At 45.6% G+C, this 20,513-nt stretch overlaps 1 protein-coding gene across 18 annotated transcripts in view; it reads left to right on the forward strand.

The window, feature by feature from the left end:
- Positions 1-6,816: 6,816 nt before the first annotated feature.
- C12H2orf42 (chromosome 12 C2orf42 homolog) overlaps positions 6,817-20,513 on the forward strand; it is a 32,026-nt gene continuing 18,329 nt past the window's right edge. For 2 of the 18 annotated variants that reach the window (XM_054475474.1, XM_063648608.1), the window contains exons 1-4: positions 6,997-7,098; positions 14,386-14,653; positions 15,324-16,158; positions 17,638-17,748. In XM_054475474.1, coding sequence (XP_054331449.1) covers positions 15,336-16,158; positions 17,638-17,748 — 934 coding nt within the window. In that variant the 5' untranslated portion in view covers positions 6,997-7,098; positions 14,386-14,653; positions 15,324-15,335. Of the gene's footprint in view, positions 7,514-7,684; positions 7,841-11,047; positions 11,104-14,385; positions 14,654-15,323; positions 16,159-17,637; positions 17,749-20,513 lie in introns of all 18 variants that reach the window. The other 16 variants (XM_054475470.2, XM_054475471.2, XM_054475466.2 and 13 more) reach the window with 16 other exon arrangements.

Raw genomic sequence — 20,513 nt, forward strand, 5'->3', positions numbered from 1 at the left:
TAATGACATGGAATTTCGGAGAGTGATCTGGGCTGGATATAGAAATGGAAATCGTCTGTGTTTGTGTGTTAGTTCAACCCTTGGAGTAGAGATCACCAAGTGAGATGAGGACTGAGGATGAAACTCAGGATCATTAGTGTTCAAGGAGGCAGAGGCAGGCCGGGTGCGGTGGCTCATGCCTGTAATCCCAGCAATTTGGAAGGCTGAGGTGGGCAGATCACTTGAGCCCAGGAGTTCAAGACAAGCCTGGGCAACATAGCAAGACCTCATCCCTACAAAAAATAAAAAAAATTAGCCAGGCATGGTGGCATGTGCCTGTGGTTCCAGCTACTCAGGAGGCTGATGTAGGAGGATCACCTGAGTCCAGGAGGTTGAGACTGCAGTGAGCTGTGATCATGCCTCTGCACTGCAGCCTGGGCAACAAAACAAGACCCTGTCTCAAGAAAAAAAAAAAAGAATTCATGTGTTTTTGTGCATGTCTATACTGTTCTTCTAGGATACTTAGAAATTGAATGGGTTAAGGAAATGTGATTTGTAAAAATTGTATTGTATAGTGCCAAATTACCCTCTTAAAAGGCTGTATACCAAAAAAAAAAAAAAAAAAGAAGCTGTATACCAGCTGGGAGCGGTGGCTCACATCTATAATCCCAGCACTTTGGGTGGCCAAGGCGGGTGGATCACCCCAGGTCAGGAGTTCGAGACCAGCCTGGCCAACATGGTGAAACCCCGTCTCTACTAAAAATACAAAAATCAGCCAGGCTTGGTGGTGCACACCTGTAGTCCCAACTACTCTGGAGGCTGAGGCAGGAGAATTGCTTGAACCTGGGAGGCGGAGGTTGCAGTGAGGCAAGATTAGGTCATTGCACTCCAGCCTGGCTGACAGAGCGAGACTTCGTCTCAGAAAACAAAAAAAAGGTTGTATACCGTTTTACGCTCCAACCACTTACGTCAGAAAGCTCTTATTTCCCTTACGTTCCTTCACCAATGCTGGTTGTTATCAAGCTTTTATCTTTTGCCAATCCAATGAATGTAAAATAATCTCTTTAGTTGTATTTCCCTGATTACAAGTAAAGTTAGTCATTTTTCTTGATAATTGGCCATTTGTATTTATTTCTGTGACATATCTGTTCATACCCTTTGTCTATTTCTTCATTAGATTGTTTCACTGTTTTTTTAATCAATTAGTAGGAATCCGTTATATAGTTTGATATGCAAAAATCCTCTGAAAAAATGTGTCCTCCGCCGAGGTCACTCAGGATTACCTCAGATTAAAATAATCATTTGAAGCCAGGTGCAGTGGCTCACACCTGTAATCCCAGCACTTTGGGAGGCCGAGGTGGGTGAATCACAAGGTCAAGAGATCAAGACCATCTGGCCAACATGGTGAAACCCTGTCTCTACTAAAAATACAAAAATTAGCTGTGCGTGGTGGTACGTGCCTGTAATCCCAGCTACTTGGGAGCCTGAGGCAGGAGAATCACTTGAACCCAGGAGGTGGAGGTTGCGGTGAGCCAAGATCGCACCACTACACTCCAGCCTGGTGACAGAGCAAGACTCTGTCTCAAAAAAAAAAATAATAAAATAAAACAAAATAATCAGGTGTGAGTTCACAATAAAAAACTATCAAACATGGCCAAGCGTGGTAGCTCACGCCAGTAATTCCAGCACTCTGGGAGGTGGGCAGGTCACTTGAGGTCAGGAGATCGAGACCAGCCTGGCCAACACGGTGAAACTCCATCTCTACTAAAAATACAAAAATTAGCCAGATGTGGTGGTGCATGCCTGTAATCCCAGCTACTCGGGAGGCTGAGGCAGGAGAATTGCTTGAACCTGGGAGGCAGAGGTTGCAGTGAGACGAGATTGCACCACTGCACTCCAGCCTGGGTGAGAGTAAAACTCCGTCTCAAAAAACAAACAAAAAACCTATCAAACACATGAGGAAACAAGACTCTATAAGAGATTCAACAGAAACAAAGAACAGCAGAATTGGACCTACAAGAACTTTAGAAAATCACATATCGAATTTGTAATAATTACATTTCACGTCTTTAAAAATAAAAGATGTAATACAAATATGAACAAGGAAGAAATGACTGTCAAATGATTAGGCAGATTTCTGAAAAACAATAGAACCTCTAGAAATTAAAAATACAATAGCTTAAATTACAAATTCAATAGGCTGACTAAACAAATTAGATACAGCTGAAGAAGAGAATCTGTAATTCGGAACAGTACAAGAACAGGGTACAAAATATGAAGGATACAGCCAGACACAGTGGCTCACGCCTGTAATCCCAGCACTTTGGGAGGCCAAGGTGGGTGGATCACAAGGTCAGGAGTTCGAGACCAGCCTGGCCAATATGGTGAAACCTGTCTCTACTAAAAATACAAAAATTGGCCGGGCATGGTGGCAGGCAACTAGAGTCCCAGCTACTCGGGAGTCTGAGACAGGAAAATCAGTTGAACCTGGCAGGCGGCGGTTGTAGTGAGCCCAGATCGCGCCACTGCACTCCAGCTTGGGTGACAGAGCAAGACTCCCTCTCAAAAAAAAAAAAAAAAAATTAGCCAGGTGTGGTGGTGGGCGCCTATAATCCCAGCTATTTGGGAGGCTGAGACAGGAGAATCACTTGAACCTGGGGGGCGGAGGTTGCAGTGAGCCGAGATTGCACCACTTCACTCCAGCCTGGGCAAAAGAGCGAAACTCCACCTAAAAAAAAAAAAAAATAGTGATTTAAGGGGGTCAGGAAGGGATGAAGAAAGGTTGATTAGTGGGTACAAGTATACAGTTTTGTAAAAGAAATAAGATATCATGTTTGATAGATCATAGGGTGACTATAGCTTACAATAATAATCTGTTGTAATTTCAAAATAGTTAGAAGAGAATAATTGAATGTTTCTAACATAAAGACAAATATTTAGGGTGATGGATAGCCCAGTTACACTGATTTGATCTTTACAGATTATATGAATTTATTAAATTATTACATGTACTCCCAAAATATGTACATCTATTATGTATCAATACTTTATTTTTAAGAGAAGGGGTCTTGCTATGTTGCCTAGGCTGGCCTCAAACTCTTAAAGTTCTGAGCTCAAGCAATACTCCTGCATCAGCTTCCCAAATAACAGGGATTACAAGCAGGTACAAATACTCCAAAAAAATTTTTAAAAGAAAAAATATTGGATTAAAATGACAACAGGGCACTAGGCACGGTGGCTCACGCCTGTAATCCCAGCTCTTTGGGAGGTCGATTTGGGTGGATCCCAGAGGTCGGGAGTTTGAGGACAGCCTGACCAACGTGGAGAAACCCCATCTCTACTAAAAATACAAAATTAGCCGGGCGTGGTGGCGCATGCCTGTAATCCCAGCTATTTGGGAGGCTGAGGTAGGAGAATCACTTGAACCTGGGAGGCAGAGTTTAAGGTGAGCTGAGATCACGCCATTGCACACCAGCCTGGGCAACAATGAGCAAAATTCCATCTCAAAAAAAAAAAAGAAAGAAAGAAAAAGAAATGATAGCAGGGGCTAGGATGAGAGAAGTTAAAAAATAATTATTGTCAGTTGGCAAAAATCAAAGAACTATGAATATCTGCTCTAATGTGCAAATAGCATATAAATTTTTTTTTCTTTTTTTTTTTTGAGACGAAGTCTCACTCTGTCACCCAGGCTGGAGTGCAGTGGCGTGATCTTGGCTCACTGCAACCTCTGCCTCCCGGTTTCAGGCGATTCTTCTGCCTCAGCCTCCCCAGTAGCAGCTGGGACTACAGGCGCCCGCCACCACATCGGGCTAATTTTTTTGTATTTTTAGTAGAGACGGGGTTTCACCGTGCTAGCCAGGATGGTCTAGATCTCCTGACCTCGTGATCCACCCGCCTCAGCCTCCAAAAGTGCTGGGATTACAGGCGTGAGCCACCGTGCTCGCCCTTTTTTTTTTTTTTTTTGAGATGGAGTCTTACTCTGTTGTCCAGGCAGGAGTGCAGTGGTGCCATCTCAGCTCACTGCAACCTCTGCCTCCCAGGTTCAAGCGATCCTCCCGCCTCAGCTTCCCAGGTAGCTGGGATCACAGGCGCCCACCACCACACCCTGCTAATTTTTGTATTTTTAGTAGAGAGGGAGTTTTGCCACGTTGACCGGGCTGGTCTCAAACTCCTGACCTAGGTGATCCGCCCACCTCGGCCTCCCAAAGTGCTGGGATTACAGGTGTGAGCCACTGTATACCTGGCCAAATTCTTTTTATTGAAAATGGCTTTAGCCGAGCATGGTGGCTCACGCCTGTAATCCCAGCACTTTGGGAGGCTGAGGTGGGAGGATCGCCCGGGGCCAGTTCAAGACCACTGCCTGAGCAACATAGAGAGACCCGCCACCACCCCCAATCTCTACAAAAAATACAAAAATTAGCTGGGCATGGTGGCGAGCTCCTGTAGTCTCAGCTACACGGGAGGCTTAGAAGGGAGGATCAATTGGGCTTGAGAGATTGAGACTGCAGATCACGCCACTGCACTCCAGCCTCGGCAGCAGAGTAAGACCCTGTCTCAAAAATTAAAAAAAAAAAAAAAAAAAGGGGGGCCCGGTGCGGTGGCTCACACTTGTAATCCCAGCACTTTGGGAGGCCAGGGTGAGTGGATCATGAGGTCAGGAGCTCGAGACCAGCCTGGACAAAATGGTGAAACCCTGTCTCTACTAAAAATACAAAAATTAGCCGGGCGCAGTGGCGGGTTCCTGTAATCCCAGCTACTCGGGAGGCTGACGCAGGAGAATGGCGTGAACCAGGAGGCGGAACTTGCAGTGAGCCAAGATTGCGCCACTGCACTCCAGCCTGGGCAACAGAGCGAGACTGTCTCAAAAAAAAAAAAAAAAAGGAAAAAGGAAAAAGGCCAGATGCGGTGAGCCACCGCGTCCCGCCTAGGGATTTTTTAGTTGGCAATTGGTTGAAAGAGTTCAGCTTTGGTAGGGCACGATGGCTCACTGCCGTAATCCCAGCACTTTGGGAGGCCGAGGCGGGCGGATCATTTGAGGTCAGGAGTTCGAGACCAGCCTGACCAAAATGGTGAAACCCCATCTCTATGAAACATACAAAAATTAGCCGGGTGTGGTGGCGTGCACCTGTAATCTCAGCTACGCAGGAGGCTCAGGTGGGAGAATCACTTGAATCCCAGAAGCGGAGGTTGTAGTGAGCTGAGATCATGCCACTGCACTTCAGCCTGGGCAACAGAGAGAGACTCTTTCTCAAAAAAAAAAAAAAAAATAGAGTTAAGCTTTGTCTAAGGACTCGAAGTCAGTACAAAGGAATGCTTACATTATAAGGATGGGGCATCTGCTGTTTATCATGTGATGCTAAAACTGAGTCAGGCTGGAAAGTAAGCCACATGATACGGGGTTAATTTAAAAACTCATTTAAAGAGATGTTATGGTTTGTAGGGTGTGGCTTAACTCTTGCTTTGCATGGCCTTTGGTCTTGTTTATTATTTGGTATTCTATTGCTACAGAGAGTCTGTTCTGCCATTCTTATAATCTCTCTTTTAACATTAATGGTGGTCAGTTGTGCCTAAACTCCAAAAGAGGGAGTATAAGGAGGCATGTCCGACCTCCCTTTCCACCCAGGAGAATTCAGTTTAACATCCCCTTGGCCAAGGGGTGAGGGTTCATTCAGTTGGCTGTGGGGCATGGGATTTTATTTTTAGTTTACATAATAATGGAAAGAAAACTAAAAAGTCTTCTGGAAAAATTGTGCCCCCTCCCTCTCTTTCCAGTTTAAGAACTAATCCTATAAACATTAGTCCTGGAATGTTCCATTTCTCTTTTTTTATTTTATTTTATTTATTTATTTATTTATTAGACGGAGTCGCTCTGTCGCCAGGCTGGAGTGCAGTGGCGCGATCTCAGCTCACTGCAACCTCAGCCTCCCAGGTTCAAGCGATTCTCCTGCCTCAGTGCCCCGAGTAGCTGGAACTACAGGCACGCGCTACCACGCCCAGCTAACTTTTTTTTTTGGTATTAGTAGAGACGAGGTTTCACCATGTTGGCCAGGATGGTCTTAATCTCTTGACCTTGTGATCCGCCCGCCTCGGCCTCCCAAAGTGCTGGGATTACAGCCTTGAGCCATCCCGCCCGGCCGGAACGTTCCACTTCTCTTATAAATAGTTGACTAAGGTTTCCCAATAGTAAATTAACCTGCTACCACTAGTAAGTAGCCAGACTAGGGTCAGGAGAGCAGAAAACCTCATTCCAGGGTTTTCCAACACACAGGCCTCACCATGAACACATTGCACTCGGGAGCTATCTTCAGTCGTGAACGATGAGCATTTAGATTTATTCTGTGATTCCAAGGACCAGAACTAAGATATACAGGAAACTTTTTTCTAATCTCATTTTAAGAGAAAACGTTCAAGTGTAGTTCAAAGTGTACTTAAGGGAGAAAAAGTTAACTTGTCATAAATATACATGTGATAGAGGTGAATTCTCGGGTGGGCAAGAACCTCCAAACAAACCCCAAATTCGCAGCTGACATCTGCTAATAATGTAGAAAATCTCGGGGGATTCTTTTTTTAATTTTCATTTTTTGTAAGGACAGGGTCTCGCTACGTTGCTCAGGCTGGTCTCGAACTCCTAGTCTCAAACGATCCTCCGCCTCGGCCTCCCAAAGTGCTGGGATTACAAGCGTGAGCCACCACGTCCAGCAACTCAAGCCATTTTTGCATCAATTACCAGCAAAAGTCTATTCTGAAATAGGACTCTCTCAGGCCAGAACGGAGTCAAGACGAGCCTTGGAGCTGTGCCAGCAGTAAGATCGGCCAGAAGCACTCCAGCTCCAAGGCAGAGAGCCTGAGCTTTACAGCCGCTAGGTCGGCGTAGATTCTACCACCGCATTCCCCCAGAGTCTCAGCGGTCTCTGAAGGAGAAAACTAAAACTCCCATAAGACAACGCGAGTTCAGGTGGGCGGCCACTTGCCGCGCGTGGGCGGCTCTGACCAATAACGATTGTCGTTACAGCGAACAGTTTGGCCCCGTTTGTAAAAGGCCGCGGCAGGCGAAGAGAGAAGAGGTGAGGGCGGTCGTCAGCGAAGGGCCCCGGGGCTCGCGGGGGGGGCGCAGGGCAGGTAAGGGGGTCGTGTTGAGCGAGAACCGAGGCGGTGGTGGGGCAGGGGTGTAGAGCTGGGGTTCCCAACGGAGAGCATGTCCAAGGAACGGCTGCCGGCGAGGTGATGCTTTTTCCTGGGCCTACTTGGGACCGGAAGTGAGCGCTAGCGCGGGGAGGATGCCGGGAGGCAGGTCCCAGGGGATATGTGTGTGTCGCTGAAGACCCATCCCGGAAGCCGGCCGGGAAGTGAGCGTCCCGGAGTCGGGCGGCCGCTCCATTGACTGCAGGGCCCCGGCGGCCTTCCTCCGCTGTTCCGAGGCCGTTGAGGGCTGATGTGCCCCAGCCTCCCACTTGTGGTTTGGCAAGCCATCCAGCCGACTACAAACCCACGTTTGTGAGTTACCTGCTGGCTGTGACACTTCCGTCAAATCTGAGTAACAGTTTCCTCATCTCTAAGATGGGTAACATGGTATCTACCTCACAGGATCGTGTGGGCAGTACACGAGTAAATGCATAGAAAGGATTTAACACGCAGTGTACTCAGCTAGTTTTATTATTTATCCGTGATGATCATTTGTTCTCTTCCCCTAACTGTGCCTCACAAGCATGAAACAGCATCCATCAAACATTTAGGTCTGGGTAGTGGTTGGATGGAAACCCACCGCGGGTTAACGCTTCCAACACCAGTCCCTTGACACTCTCCCGCCGAGGAGGCTGATTTGTAAACTTGCTGAGAAGAGACTACCCAGCAGATCTTTCAGGTTTCAAATCCAAGTTCTTTACAAGTTGTGTTAATTGTTTGTATATGCTTTCGATATAGAGTCTCTAGGAAGTAATACTAGTACATATTTTAAAATTCAAATACTGCCAGTGAAATGTAAGTCTCCCTCCTAACTTCTGTTTCCCAACTCCCATGTCGTTTCTTCTGAGGCAATAGACATTGTATGTATGTGTGTATGGATAGATACATAAGTGTATCTCTGGTCTTTTTTTTTTTTTTCTTTTAAAAGAGTAAAACCAAGAATAGCATATTACAAAGTGCTGCACTTTTTTCACTCCACAGTGTATCTTTTTTTTTTTTTTTTTTTTTTAAGAGACAGGGTCTCACTATGTTGCCCAGGCTGGTCTTGAACTCCTGAGCTCAGTGATCCTCCCGCCTCAGCCTCCCAAAGTGCTGGGATTACAGGCGTGAGCCACCACGCCCAGCTACTCAGGCCATTTTTTTTTTTTTTGAGACGGAGTCTCGCTGTCGCCCAGGCTGGAGTGCAGTGGCACGATCTCAGCTCACTGCAGGCTCCGCCCCCCGGGGTTCACGCCATTCTCCTGCCTCAGCCTCCCGAGTAGCTGGGACTACAGGCGCCCGCCACCTCACCCTGCTAATTTTTTGTATTTTTAGTAGAGACTGGGTTTCACTGTGTTAGCCAGGATGGTCTTGATCTCCTGACCTCATGATCCGCCCGCCTCGGCCTCCCAAAGTGCTGGGATTACAGGCGTGAGCCACCACGCCCGGCCCATTTTTTTTTTTTTTTTTTTTTTTGAGATGGAGTTTCTCTCTTGGTGCCCGGGCTGGAGTGCAATGGCACGATCTTGGCTCACCGCAACCTTTGGCTCCTGGGTTCAAGCGATCCTCCTGCCTCAGCCTCCGGAGTAGCTGGGATTACAGGCATACGCCACCACGCCCGGCTAATTTTGTATTTTTAGTAGAGACAGGGTTTCTCCATGTTGGTCAGGCTGGTCAGGAACTCCCGACCTCAGGTGATCTGCGTGCCTCGGCGTCCCAAAGTGCTGGGATTACAGGTGTGAGCCACCGTGCCCGGCCATGCCATTTTTTTTTTTTTAAACAGCTGTAAAAATATTTTATTTTCTGGAAAGTATTCCATTTTATAGGTATGCCATAATTAATTACACCAGTATCTTCTTGAGGGACATCAGGTTGTTTCTTATATTTTGCTGCTACAAAGATGCTTCATTGAGTTGCCTTATAATTTCCCTCATTTCACACATGTGGGAGTCAGTCTGTAAAATAAATTCTTAGTAGCATAATTGCTGGGTCAGAATATCAGATCAAAATATACTGATTCCAAATATGCAAGGAAGATATCAAACAAGCTCAAATTGAGGGACATTTTGTAAAATATTCGACTCTTCAAAACTGTCAAGATTAGGAAAAAGAAAGACAAACTCACGGACTCGAGGAGACTAAGGAGACATGATGACTAAATGCAATGTGGTATCTTGGATTGGATCCAGAAACAGAAAAAAGGGGCAAAGTCTAGAGTTTAGTTAATAATAATGTGGCAATGTTGATCCCTTGGTTTTGACAAATGTCCCATGTTAATATATGATGTTAACATCGGGAAACTGGGTGAGGGATGTTTGGGAACTGTGTTCTATCTGCCACTTTTCTGAAAATCTAAAATTAGTCTAAAAGGTTTATTCTTTTTTAAAAGGGAGATTGAGGCCAGGCGTGGCGGCTCATGCCTGTAATCCCAGCACTTTGGGAGGCCTAGACAGGCAGATCACTTGAGGTCAGGAGTTCGAGACCAGCCTGGCCAACATGGAGAAACCCTGTCTCAACTAAAAATACAAAAAAATTAGCCAGGCTTGGTGGTGGACGTCTGTAATCCCAGATACTCAGGAGGCTGAGGCAGGAGAATTGCTTGAACCCGGGAGGCGGAGGTTGCAGTGAGCCAAGATCACGCCACTGCACCCCAGCCTGGGCGACAGAGCAAGACTCCGTCTCAAAAAAATAAAAAAATAAAAAGGGGCATTAGTGGACAACTGGTAAAATCTGAATAAATCCTGTAGTAGAGTTAATAGTATTGTACCAATGTTAAGACCTTATTTTTGACAAATGCCCCATAGTTATGTGAGATGTTAACATTTGGGGAATCTGTGTGAAAGGTAGGTAGGAAGTCTCTGTACTGTCTTTAGCTTTCCTATAAAAGCCAAAATGTAGTCGGGGGCATGGTGGCTCATGCCTGTAATCCCAGAGCTTTGGGAGGCCGAGGTGGGTGGATCATCTGAGGTCAGGAGTTCGAGATCAGCTTGGCCAACATGGTGAAACCCCGTCTCTACTAAAAATACAAAAATTAGCCGGGCATGGTGGCACGCGCCTGTAGTCTCACTTAATTGGGAGGCTGAGGCAGGAGAATTGCTTGAACCCGGGAGGCAGAGGTTGCAGTGAGCTGAGATCACGCCACTGCACTCCAGCCTGGGTGACAAAGTAAGACTCCGTCTCAATTTAAAAAAAACTAAAATGTAATAAATGTGTTGAAATAAATTTTCTAAAATTATTCCAAAATTGAAAGCATTTTTAATAAAGAAATATGCATTTATAATGTTAAAGATACTCACAAATCGCCCGCTGGAGGGCATAATCAAAAAGTAAAAGAAAAGACTGGGCGCGGTGGCTCACGCCTGTAATCCCAGCACTTGAGAGACTGAGGCAGGCGGATCACTTGAGGTCGGGAGTTTGAGACCAGCCTGGCCAACATGGTGAAACCCTGTCTCTACTAAAAATACAAAAAAGTTAGCTGGGCATGGTAGCAGGTGCCTGTAATCCCTGCTACTCCGGAGGCTGAGGCAGGAGAATTGCTTGAACCCGGGAAGCGGAGGTTGCAGTGAGCTGAGATCGCGTCATTGCACTCCAGCCTGGGCAACAAGAGCGAAACTCCGTGTCAACAACAACAACAAAAGTAAAAGAAAAGATAAAAGAGTGGAACTCCACTGTTGATGCTACAGCTATTCCTATGCTAAAGCTACAGCACCAACAGCTGGCAAACCACCTCCTCCCTTAATGACAGAAAGTTTTTTTTCCACTTTGATGATATGTTAAATCATCATTAGCAACATAATTTTTAAATTAAATTTTTCTAAGCTCTTTCATATATATAAATTGTATATATATGTGTGTGCGTATATATATATACATATACATATATGTATGTCATATTGTAATTTTGCAGATGAAAAAACCCTGAAGCTCAGAAGTTAAAGGACTTGGTCACAGAGATCATTCATGGTAAAGAGCAAACTGATCCTTCATGTTTTGACTTTGTAACAATATTCTAAGAATCCATGTGGGACTGAATGAGAATACCTACTAAAGAAGTTCATTGAGCTGGGAAGGAATGCTGTGTGAACAGGCTAATGACTCTACATCAGTGGCTTTTAACTGGGGCAGTTTTGCCTCCGGAGGACATTTGGCATTATCTGGAGACTTTTTTTTTTTTTTTTTTTTTTTACAATTAGGGATGGGGCTTGCTACCAGGATCTAGTGGGTAGAAACCAGGGATACTGTTAAACATTCTGCAATGCATAGGATAGCCCCCACAACAAAGAATTATCCAGCCCTAAATGTCAGCAGTGCCAAGGTGGAGAAACCCTGCTATGCATCTTATTTCACAAAGCACTTGTTTTCCTTAAAAAATATATATGTGTGTGTGTGTGTGTGTGTGTGTGTGTGTGTGTGTGTGTGTGTGTATATATATATTATTTTTTATTTTTATTTTTTTTGTGACAAAGTCTCACTCTGTTGCCCAGGCTGGAGTGCAGTGGTGTGATCTGTGGTGTGATCTTGGCTCACTGCAACCTCTGCCTCCTGTGTTCAAGCAATTCTCATGCCTCAGCCTCCTGAGTAGCTGGGGTTATAGACATGTGCCACCATGCCTGCCTAATTTTTGTATTTTTAGTAGACACAGGTTTTCATCATGTTGGCTAGGCTGGTCTCGAACTCCTGGCCTCAAGTGACCCTCCCGCCTCAGCCTCCCAAAGTGCTGGCAATTACAGGTGTGAGCCACTGTGCCTAGTCTTCTTTTTAAAACTTTTTTTTTGACACGGAGTTTCACTCTTGTCACCCACGCTGGAGTGCAATGGCGTGATCTCAGCTCACTGCAACCTCTGCCTCCCAGGTTCAAGCGATTCCCCTGCCTCAGCCTCCAGAGTAGCTGGGATTACAGACGTGCACCACCACGCCCAGATAATTTTTTTTTTTTTTTGTATTATTAGTAGAGACAGGGTTTTACCATGTTGGCCAGACTAGTCTTGAACTCCTGCCCTCAGGTGTTCCACCCGCTTCGGCCTCCCAAAGTGGTGGGATTACAGGCATGAGCCACTGCGCCCAGCCCAAAACTTTTTTTTTTTTTGAGACGGAGTCTCGTTCTGTCACCCAGGCTGGAGTGCAGTGGCGTGATCTCAGTTCACTGCAAGCTCTGTCTCCTGGCTTCACGCCATTCTCCTGCATCAGCCTCCCAAGTAGCTGGGACTATAGATGCCCGCCACCACGCCTGGCTAATTTTTTATATTTTTAGTAGAGACAGGGTTTCACCATGTTAGCCAGGATGGTCTCGATCTCCTGACCTTGTGATCCACCCACCTCTGCCTCCCAAAGTGCTGGGATTACAGGCGTGAGCCACTGCGCCCGGCCTAAAACATTTTTTAAGAAGAATAGAGACCACTGGGCATGGTGGCTCACACCTGTAATCCCAGAACTTTGGGAGGCCGAGGCAGGAGGATTGCTTGAGCCCAGGAGTTCAAAGCCAGCCTGGGCAACATAGTGAGACCCCATCTCTATAAAAAATTTATAATTAGCTGAGTGTAGTGGCACATACTTGTGGTCTTAGCTATTTGAGAGTCTGAGGCAGGAGGATTGCTTGACCTTGGGAGGTCAAGGCTGCAGTGAGCCATGATCTGCACTCCATCTTTGACAACAGAGTGAGACTCTGTCTCAAAAAAAAAAAAAAAAAAAGAATAGGGCCAGGCACAGTGGTTCATGCCTGTAATCCCAGCACTTTGGGAGGCCAAGGCGGGCAGATCACTGGAGGTCAGGAGTTCAAAACCAGCCTGGCCAACATGGTGAAACCGCATCTCTACTAAAAATACAAAAATTAGCCAGAGAATTGCTTGAGCCCAGGAGGCGGAGGTTGCCGTGAGTCGAGATCACGTCACTGCACTCCATTCCGAGTGACAGAGCAAGACTGTCTCAAAACAATTTTTTTCTCTCTACATCTTCTATAGTCCACTGATTAACAAATTGGAAAGTACAAATAAGAATAGTTTCAACATGTCCACCTTTTCATTGGTGCTATGAACTAGTCCCCGACTGTAATTTTTACTGAGTAAATGAAGCTTTGTGGCTCACACCTATAATCCCAGCACTTTAAGAGGACAAGGCAGGAGAAGCGCTTGAGGCCAGGAGTTCGAGACCAGCCTGAGCAACAAAGTGAGACCCCTGTCTCTACCAAAAAATTTTTTAAAAATTAGCCAGGCATGGCAGCATGTACCTATAGTTTCAGCTACTTGGGAGGCTGAGGCAGGAATATTACTTGAGCCCAGAAGGTTGAGTCTGCAGTAAGCCGTGATCACACCACTGTACTCCAGCCTGGGTAACAGAGCAGAAAAATGCATAAAGCACTCAAAATGTAATGTATTACTATTAGGAAGGATGAGTTATTGACCAATTATGTAACATGGCTCTAGGTGTGTTCTTTTTTTTATTTTTTAAAGAGATGGGGTCGGCCGGGCGCATTGGCTCATGCCTGTAATCCCAGCACTTTGGGAGTCTGAAGCGGGCAGATCACGAGGTCAGGAGATCGAAACACAGTGAAACCCCATCTCTACTAAAAATACAAAAAATTAGCCGGGCGTGGTGGCATGTGCCTGTAGTCCCAGCTACTGGGGAGGCTGAGGCAGGAGAATCGCTTGAATCTGGGAGGTGGAGGTTACAGTGAGCTGAGATTGCGCCACTGCACTCCAGCCTGGGTGAGCAGAGTGAGACTCTGTCTCAAAAAAAAAAAAGAGATGGGGTCCTGCTCTGTCACCAAGGCTGGGGTATAATGCAGCCTTGCTCTCCTGGACTCAGTTTGCAGCCTTGCTCTCCTGGACTCAGGTGATCCTCCCACCTCTGCCTCCAACGTAGCTGGGACTACAGGTGCACACCACCATGCCCAGCTAATTTTTAAATTTTTTTTATAGAGATGAGGTCTCACTATGTTGTCCAGGCTGGTCTCAAATTCCTGGGCTCAAGTGATCCTCCACCTCAGCCTCCCAAATCTCTGGGATTACAGGAGTGAGCCACCATGCCAGACCTCTAAAGTGTTCTTGACAACCCCCTTTGTAATGACATTAGCACCTTTTTGCCTTCTTGCAATTGGAAGTACAAAACACTTAACCATTTCCATAATCATTTCTGTCAAATATTTCTCAAGTAATTGTGAAAGACTTTGATTCCTATTCTGTTTGATTTCTAAGGAAAGAATCATCCTGTCTTTGTATAACTTTGATATTTTTTCTTGTTTTACTGCAGACTATCAAGATCTCCACTTAGGGAAGTGGGAATCTTATTTGCGGAACATTGGGCAGAAGCTTTGCCATTGGCTGGTGAAGAAGGAGGAGGCAGAATGTCTGCATTGTTACACCATACAGCTCAAACTTCAGAAGACTTTGGGTTAAGCAGTTATCATTAGTCTGCAATGATCATGTTTTCACCTGATCATTAGAAACTAATGAAACACCTTTTAGGTCTTATGAATTCAGGTTACACTGTTTTCCAGATGCCTTGGCAGCTGGTACAGGTAGGATTGGGCTGGGTTTTGTGGGGAATGATGGAAGGGAAAAAACTCATCTTTCATGTCCTCTAATTCTTGCTGAAGTTAAACATCTGGGCATGTAAAGATTAGGTTAACTTCCGTTGTTATATAGACCAGAGTTAAATCTGGAGAAATGCTTTGATTATTAGGATTTAAAAAAATAGGTATGAAAGGCAGTTTCCTCCACTTTCATTTAGTTTGTGGGTTTAAATTTATGTTGTTTTGTGGTACAGTTTAAAAATAGTGGATAGCAGCCAGGCGCAGTGGCTCACACCTGTAATCCCAGCACTTTGGGAAGCTGAGGCAGGCGGATCACAAGGTCAGGAGTTCGAGGCCAGCCTGACCAACATGGTCAAACCCTGTCTCTACTAAAAATACAAAAATTAGCTGGGCGTGGTGGTGGGTGCCTATAGTCCCAGCTATTCGGGAGGTTGAGGGAGGAGAATCACTTGAACCCACGAGGCGGAGGTTGCAGTGAGCCGAGATCATGCCGCTGCACTCCAGCCTGGGCGACAGAGCAAGACTCCGTCTAAAAAAAAAAAAAAATAGTAGATAGTTTTTTTATATTTTGCTTTCTGTACTAAATATCATAAGTGATTTTAACTTTTTGTGTGTGAAGGTATACTCATACTGTTGGGTGTATTATCTTTTGTAGGGCCTGTGAAAAATGGAACCAAATTCTCTGAGGACTAAAGTCCCAGCTTTCTTATCTGATTTGGGGAAGGCCACATTGAGGGGAATCAGAAAGTGTCCCCGATGTGGCACATACAATGGAACCCGGGGACTGAGCTGTAAGAACAAGACATGTGGAACCATATTCCACTACGGTGCACGCAAGCAGCCTAGTGTTGAAGCTGTCAAAATCATTACAGGCTCTGATCTTCAGGTCTACTCAGTGCGGCAAAGAGACCGGGGCCCTGATTACCGATGCTTTGTGGAGCTCGGGGTTTCAGAGACGACAATCCAGACAGTGGATGGGACGATCATCACTCAGCTGAGCTCTGGACGGTGTTATGTCCCCTCATGCCTGAAAGCTGCCACTCAAGGCGTTGTGGAAAACCAGTGCCAGCACATCAAGCTGGCGGTGAACTGCCAGGCAGAGGCCACCCCTCTGACCCTGAAGAGCTCAGTCCTGAATGCAATGCAGGCCTCCCCAGAAACCAAACAGACCATCTGGCAGTTGGCCACGGAACCCACAGGTCCTCTGGTGCAGAGAATTACTAAAAACATCTTGGTGGTGAAATGCAAGGCAAGCCAGAAGCACAGTTTGGGGTATTTACATACATCTTTTGTGCAGAAAATCAGTGCCAAAAGCTTGCCAGAGCGCCGCTTCTTCTGCTCCTGTCAGACTCTGAAATCGCACAAGTCAAATGCCTCCAAGGATGAGACAGCCCAGAGATGCATTCATTTCTTTGCTTGCATCTGTGCCTTTGCCAGTGACGAGACACTGGCTCAGGAATTCTCAGACTTCCTAAATTTTGATTCCAGCGGTAGGTGGTATGGTTGACATGGTTATTATGTTTTTCTAAAGTTGCAATGAAAGAGTTCCACTGATGCATTTGGAGATTGTCTTAGCAACCTTCAGAAACAGTTGCTAGATAATTCAAATGAAAAGTCTTCCTTCTTTTTTTTTTTGAGACAAGGTCTCACTTTGTTGCCCAGGCTAGAGTGCAGTGGCATGATCACAGCTCACAGCAGCCTTGACCTCCCAGGCTCGAGATCCTCCCACCTCAGTCCCCGCAGATAGCTAGGACCACAGGCACATGCCACCATGCCTGGCTAATTTTTTTAATTTTTTGCAGAGATAGGGGTCTTACTTTGTTGCCCAGGCTGGTCTTAAACTCCTGGGCTGAAGCAGTCCTCCTGCCTCAACCTCCCAAAATGCTGGGATTACAGATGTGAGCCGCCACACCTGGTTGCATTCCTTCTTTCAGTCCCAGTCAGCACACTTGCATAAAGGTTGGTTGGTTAATTGAAATTAATGATCAAGAGACAGAATCTCTTGTTTTTTTTTTTTTGAGACAGAATCTTGCTCCATCACCCATGCTGGAGTGCAGTAGCACAACCTTGGCTCACTGCAACCTCTGCCTCCCGGGTTCAAGGAATACTCATGCCTCAGTCTCCCAGATAGCTGAGATTACAGGCGCCTGCCACCATGCCTGACCAATTTAGTAGAGATGGGGTTTCTCCATGTTGGCCAGGCTGGTCTCAAACTCCTGGCCTCAGGTGATCTGCCTGCCTCAGCCTCCCAAAGTGCTGGGATTACAGGCGTGAGCCACTGCACCCAGCCTAAAGGAACTTATTTATTTATTTATTTATTGAGATGGAGTCTCACTCTGTCGCCCAGGCTGGAGTGCAATGGCGCAATCTCAGCTCACTGCAATCTCCACCTCCTGGGTTCAAGTGCTTCTCCTGCCTCAGCCTCTTGGGTAGATGGGACTACAGGCATGTGCCACCATGCCTGGCTAATTTCTGTATTTTTAGTAGAGATGGGGTTTCACCATGTTGGCCAGGCTGGTCTCAAACTCCTGACCTCAGATGATCCACCTGCCTCGGCCTCCCAAAGTGCTGGGATTACAGACGTGAGCCACCGCACCCGGCCCAAGGAACTTATTTAAAAGCAAGCAATCACTCCATAATTTTGTTTTTGTTTTTGGTTTTGGTTTGTTTTTTGAGACAGGGTTTGGCTCTGTCGCCCAGGCTGGCATGCAGTGACATAATCATGGCTCATTACAGCCTTGACCCTCCTGGGCTCAAGTGATCCTCCCACTTCAGCCTCTCGAGTAGCTGGGACCACAGGCGTGCTAATTTTTTATTTTTTGTAGAGATGGGGTCTGCCTATGTTGCCCAGACTAGGACAATTTGTTTGGGGGATTTTTAAAAACAAATTAACTTTTTGCTACATAGAGGCCCATACTCATACTTACCCTTGGATAGGATTAATAATTCAGAAATCTTATATTTTTTAGGTGTTAAAGAGATTATTGTACCCCAGTTAGGTTGCCATTCAGAATCAACAATATCAGCTTGTGAGTCTACTGCCTCTAAGTCAAAGAAGAGGAGAAAGGATGAAGTATCTGGTAAGAGTCTGGTTGGTTGGTTTGGTGGTATTGTCTTTAGAGATTGTTTACTGCATTTTATGTCTTTGACTGAACCTCAGCAATTATAAGAAAATACTATATTTTATTTTATTTTTATTAAAATAAAGAGACAGGGGTCTTACCATCTTGCCCAGGCTGGCCTCTAACTCCAGGTCTTAAGTGATTCTCCCATCTTGGCCTCCCAGAGTGCTGGAATTATAGGTGTGAGCTACCACACCTGTCCAAGAAATATTATGTTTTTGTTGTTATGGGTTTTTTTCCTGAGAAAAGTTTTACTCTCCATTGCTGATTCTTTTCCAAGTTAAGCTAAAAGTTTGATCCCTTAGCCAAAAATAAGATCCAACCAAATTCTGCTTTTACTGTATATGTTTGTACATCCCTTAAACAGATTAATCTTATACCTTAATCTGCCTTAGGATAGTATTATGAAGTTTTCATCCATAGAGTGTTTAAAAAAATTTTGTGACAATGGTTATATTCCCCCCACTAATTTAGAAATATAGGTTATTGTCTTCATTTTCAGTATATGGAGAAACACACACATACACACACCCGCACACACATTTTTTTCTTTTTTTTTTTTTTTTTGAGATGGAGTCGTGCTCTGTCACCCAGGCTGGAGTGCAGTGGCGCGATCTCGGCTCACTGCAACCTCTGCCTCCTGGGTTCAAGCAATTCTCATATCAGCCTCCTGAGTAGCTGGGACTACAGGTGCACACCCAGTTAATTTTTACATTTTTAGTAGAGATGGAGTTTCACCATATTGGTCAGGCTGGTCTCGAACTCCTGACCTCAGGTGATCCACCCGCTGTGGCTTCCCAAAGTGCTGGGATTATAGGCCTGAGCCTGTAATAAATAAGGTGTGAGCCGCTGCACCCAGCCTTGTTTATTTATTTATTTATTTAGAGATGGAGTCTTGCTCTGTTGCCCGGGCTGGAGTGCACTGATGCGATCTCGGCTCACCGCAACCTCCACTGCCCAGGTTCAAGCAATTTTCCTGCCTCAGCCTCTTGAGTAGCTGGGATTACAGGCGCCCACCACCATGCCCGGCTAATTTTTGTATTTTTAGTAGAGACAGGGTTTCGCCATGTTGGCCAGGCTGGTCTTGAACTCCTGACCTCAGGTGATCCACTCGCCTCGGCCTCCCAAAGTGCTGGGATTACAGGCGTGAGCCACCATGCCCGGCCAGGTCACATTTTTAAATTCAAATGCTTAATACTAGTGTCAGTTAAGGACTCTAATAAATCAATATGAAAATGGTGAAGTATCCTAGTAGGTAAGCATCAAGAGACCTAGAGTCTAAACAAAATGAAAATATTACTTGGTCCACAGCTGTGGACCAAACTCCAAACTTACTAGTAAACAGAGAAATGCAAACATTTTAGAAATGCAAAATTAAAACAAGATACCTTTTGCTAGCAAATTAGCAAAGTTTTACGTGTTTTGTTTGTTTGTTTTTTAAGAGATGAGTTCTCACTCTGTTGCCCAAGCTGGAGTGCAGGGGCACAATCATGGCTCACTGAAGCCTGGACCTCCTAGGCTCAAGAAATCCTCCTGCCTCAGCTTCCCAAGTAGCTGGGACTACAGGCACGAGCCACCATGCCTGGCTAATTTTTTGGTTTGTTTTTTGTAGAGACAGGGTCTCACTGTGTTGACCAGGCCGGTCTCAAACTCCTGACCTCAAGTGATCCTCCTGCCTCAGCCTCCCAAAGTGTTGGAATTACAGGTGTGAGCCACCAGGCCCAGCTGGCAAAGTTTTTTAAAATGATGAGATCACAGGCAAAGGTAAAATCTAGGCTCTCTGGCATGGCTAGTGTAGTATACATTGCTATAATCATTGGTATATAGCTTGTAGTATCTGTTAAGATCCTTAAAATGGTCCTCCTGCCTATAAGGGAATATTGCTAGGGATGGATCAGGTGGTCATGCACAAGAGTTTTGGTGCTGGGAAGTTGAAGAAAGATGGAGAAACAAAGTGACATGGTCATTTGTGCATTTTAGAGAGGCAATTCTGGCAGGACTATAGAGCAGAAATTGTTGTTAAATGTTTACTTATTAGTCTTTCCCCTTTTTTTGGAAATGGAGTCTTGCTCTGGATCGTGCAATGGCGTGATCTCGGCTCACTGCAACCTCCGCCTCCTGGGTTCAAGCAATTCTCCTGCCTTAGCCTCCCGAGTAGCTGGGATTACAGGCTGCTGCTACCACACTTGGCTACTTTTTTGTTTGTTTGTTTTTTGAGATGGAGTTTGGCTCTTGTCGCCCACGCTGGAGCATGATGGCGTGATCTCAGCTCACTGCAGCCTCCACCTCCCGGGTTCAGGTGATTCTCCTGCCTCGGTCTCCAAGTAGCTGGGATTACAGGTGCTCGCCACCACACCCAGCTAATTTTTGTATTTTTAGTAGAGATGAGGTTTCACCACGGGTTGGCCAGACTGGTCTCAAACTCCTGACTTCAGGTGATCCACCCGTCTCAGCCTCCCAAAGTGCTGGGATTACAGGTGTGAGCCACCATGCCTGGCCCTACTTCTAAATAATCTTTTTTAAGGAAATAATTATTGGTATAGGAAAAACATTTTGTCTGGAGATGTTGATTTTATGATTATTTAGAATATTAAAAAATTAGAAACAACTAAGGGTTAACCACTGGGGATAGTTAAATGAACCATGGTAAAGCCACTTTACCATAGAATATCAGGCAGGCATAAAAATGATTATAGCCTGGGTGCAGTGGTGCATGCCTATAG

Source organism: Pongo pygmaeus, chromosome 12 (assembly GCF_028885625.2).
Source record: "Pongo pygmaeus isolate AG05252 chromosome 12, NHGRI_mPonPyg2-v2.0_pri, whole genome shotgun sequence".
NCBI classification, from domain to species: domain Eukaryota; kingdom Metazoa; phylum Chordata; class Mammalia; order Primates; family Hominidae; genus Pongo; species Pongo pygmaeus.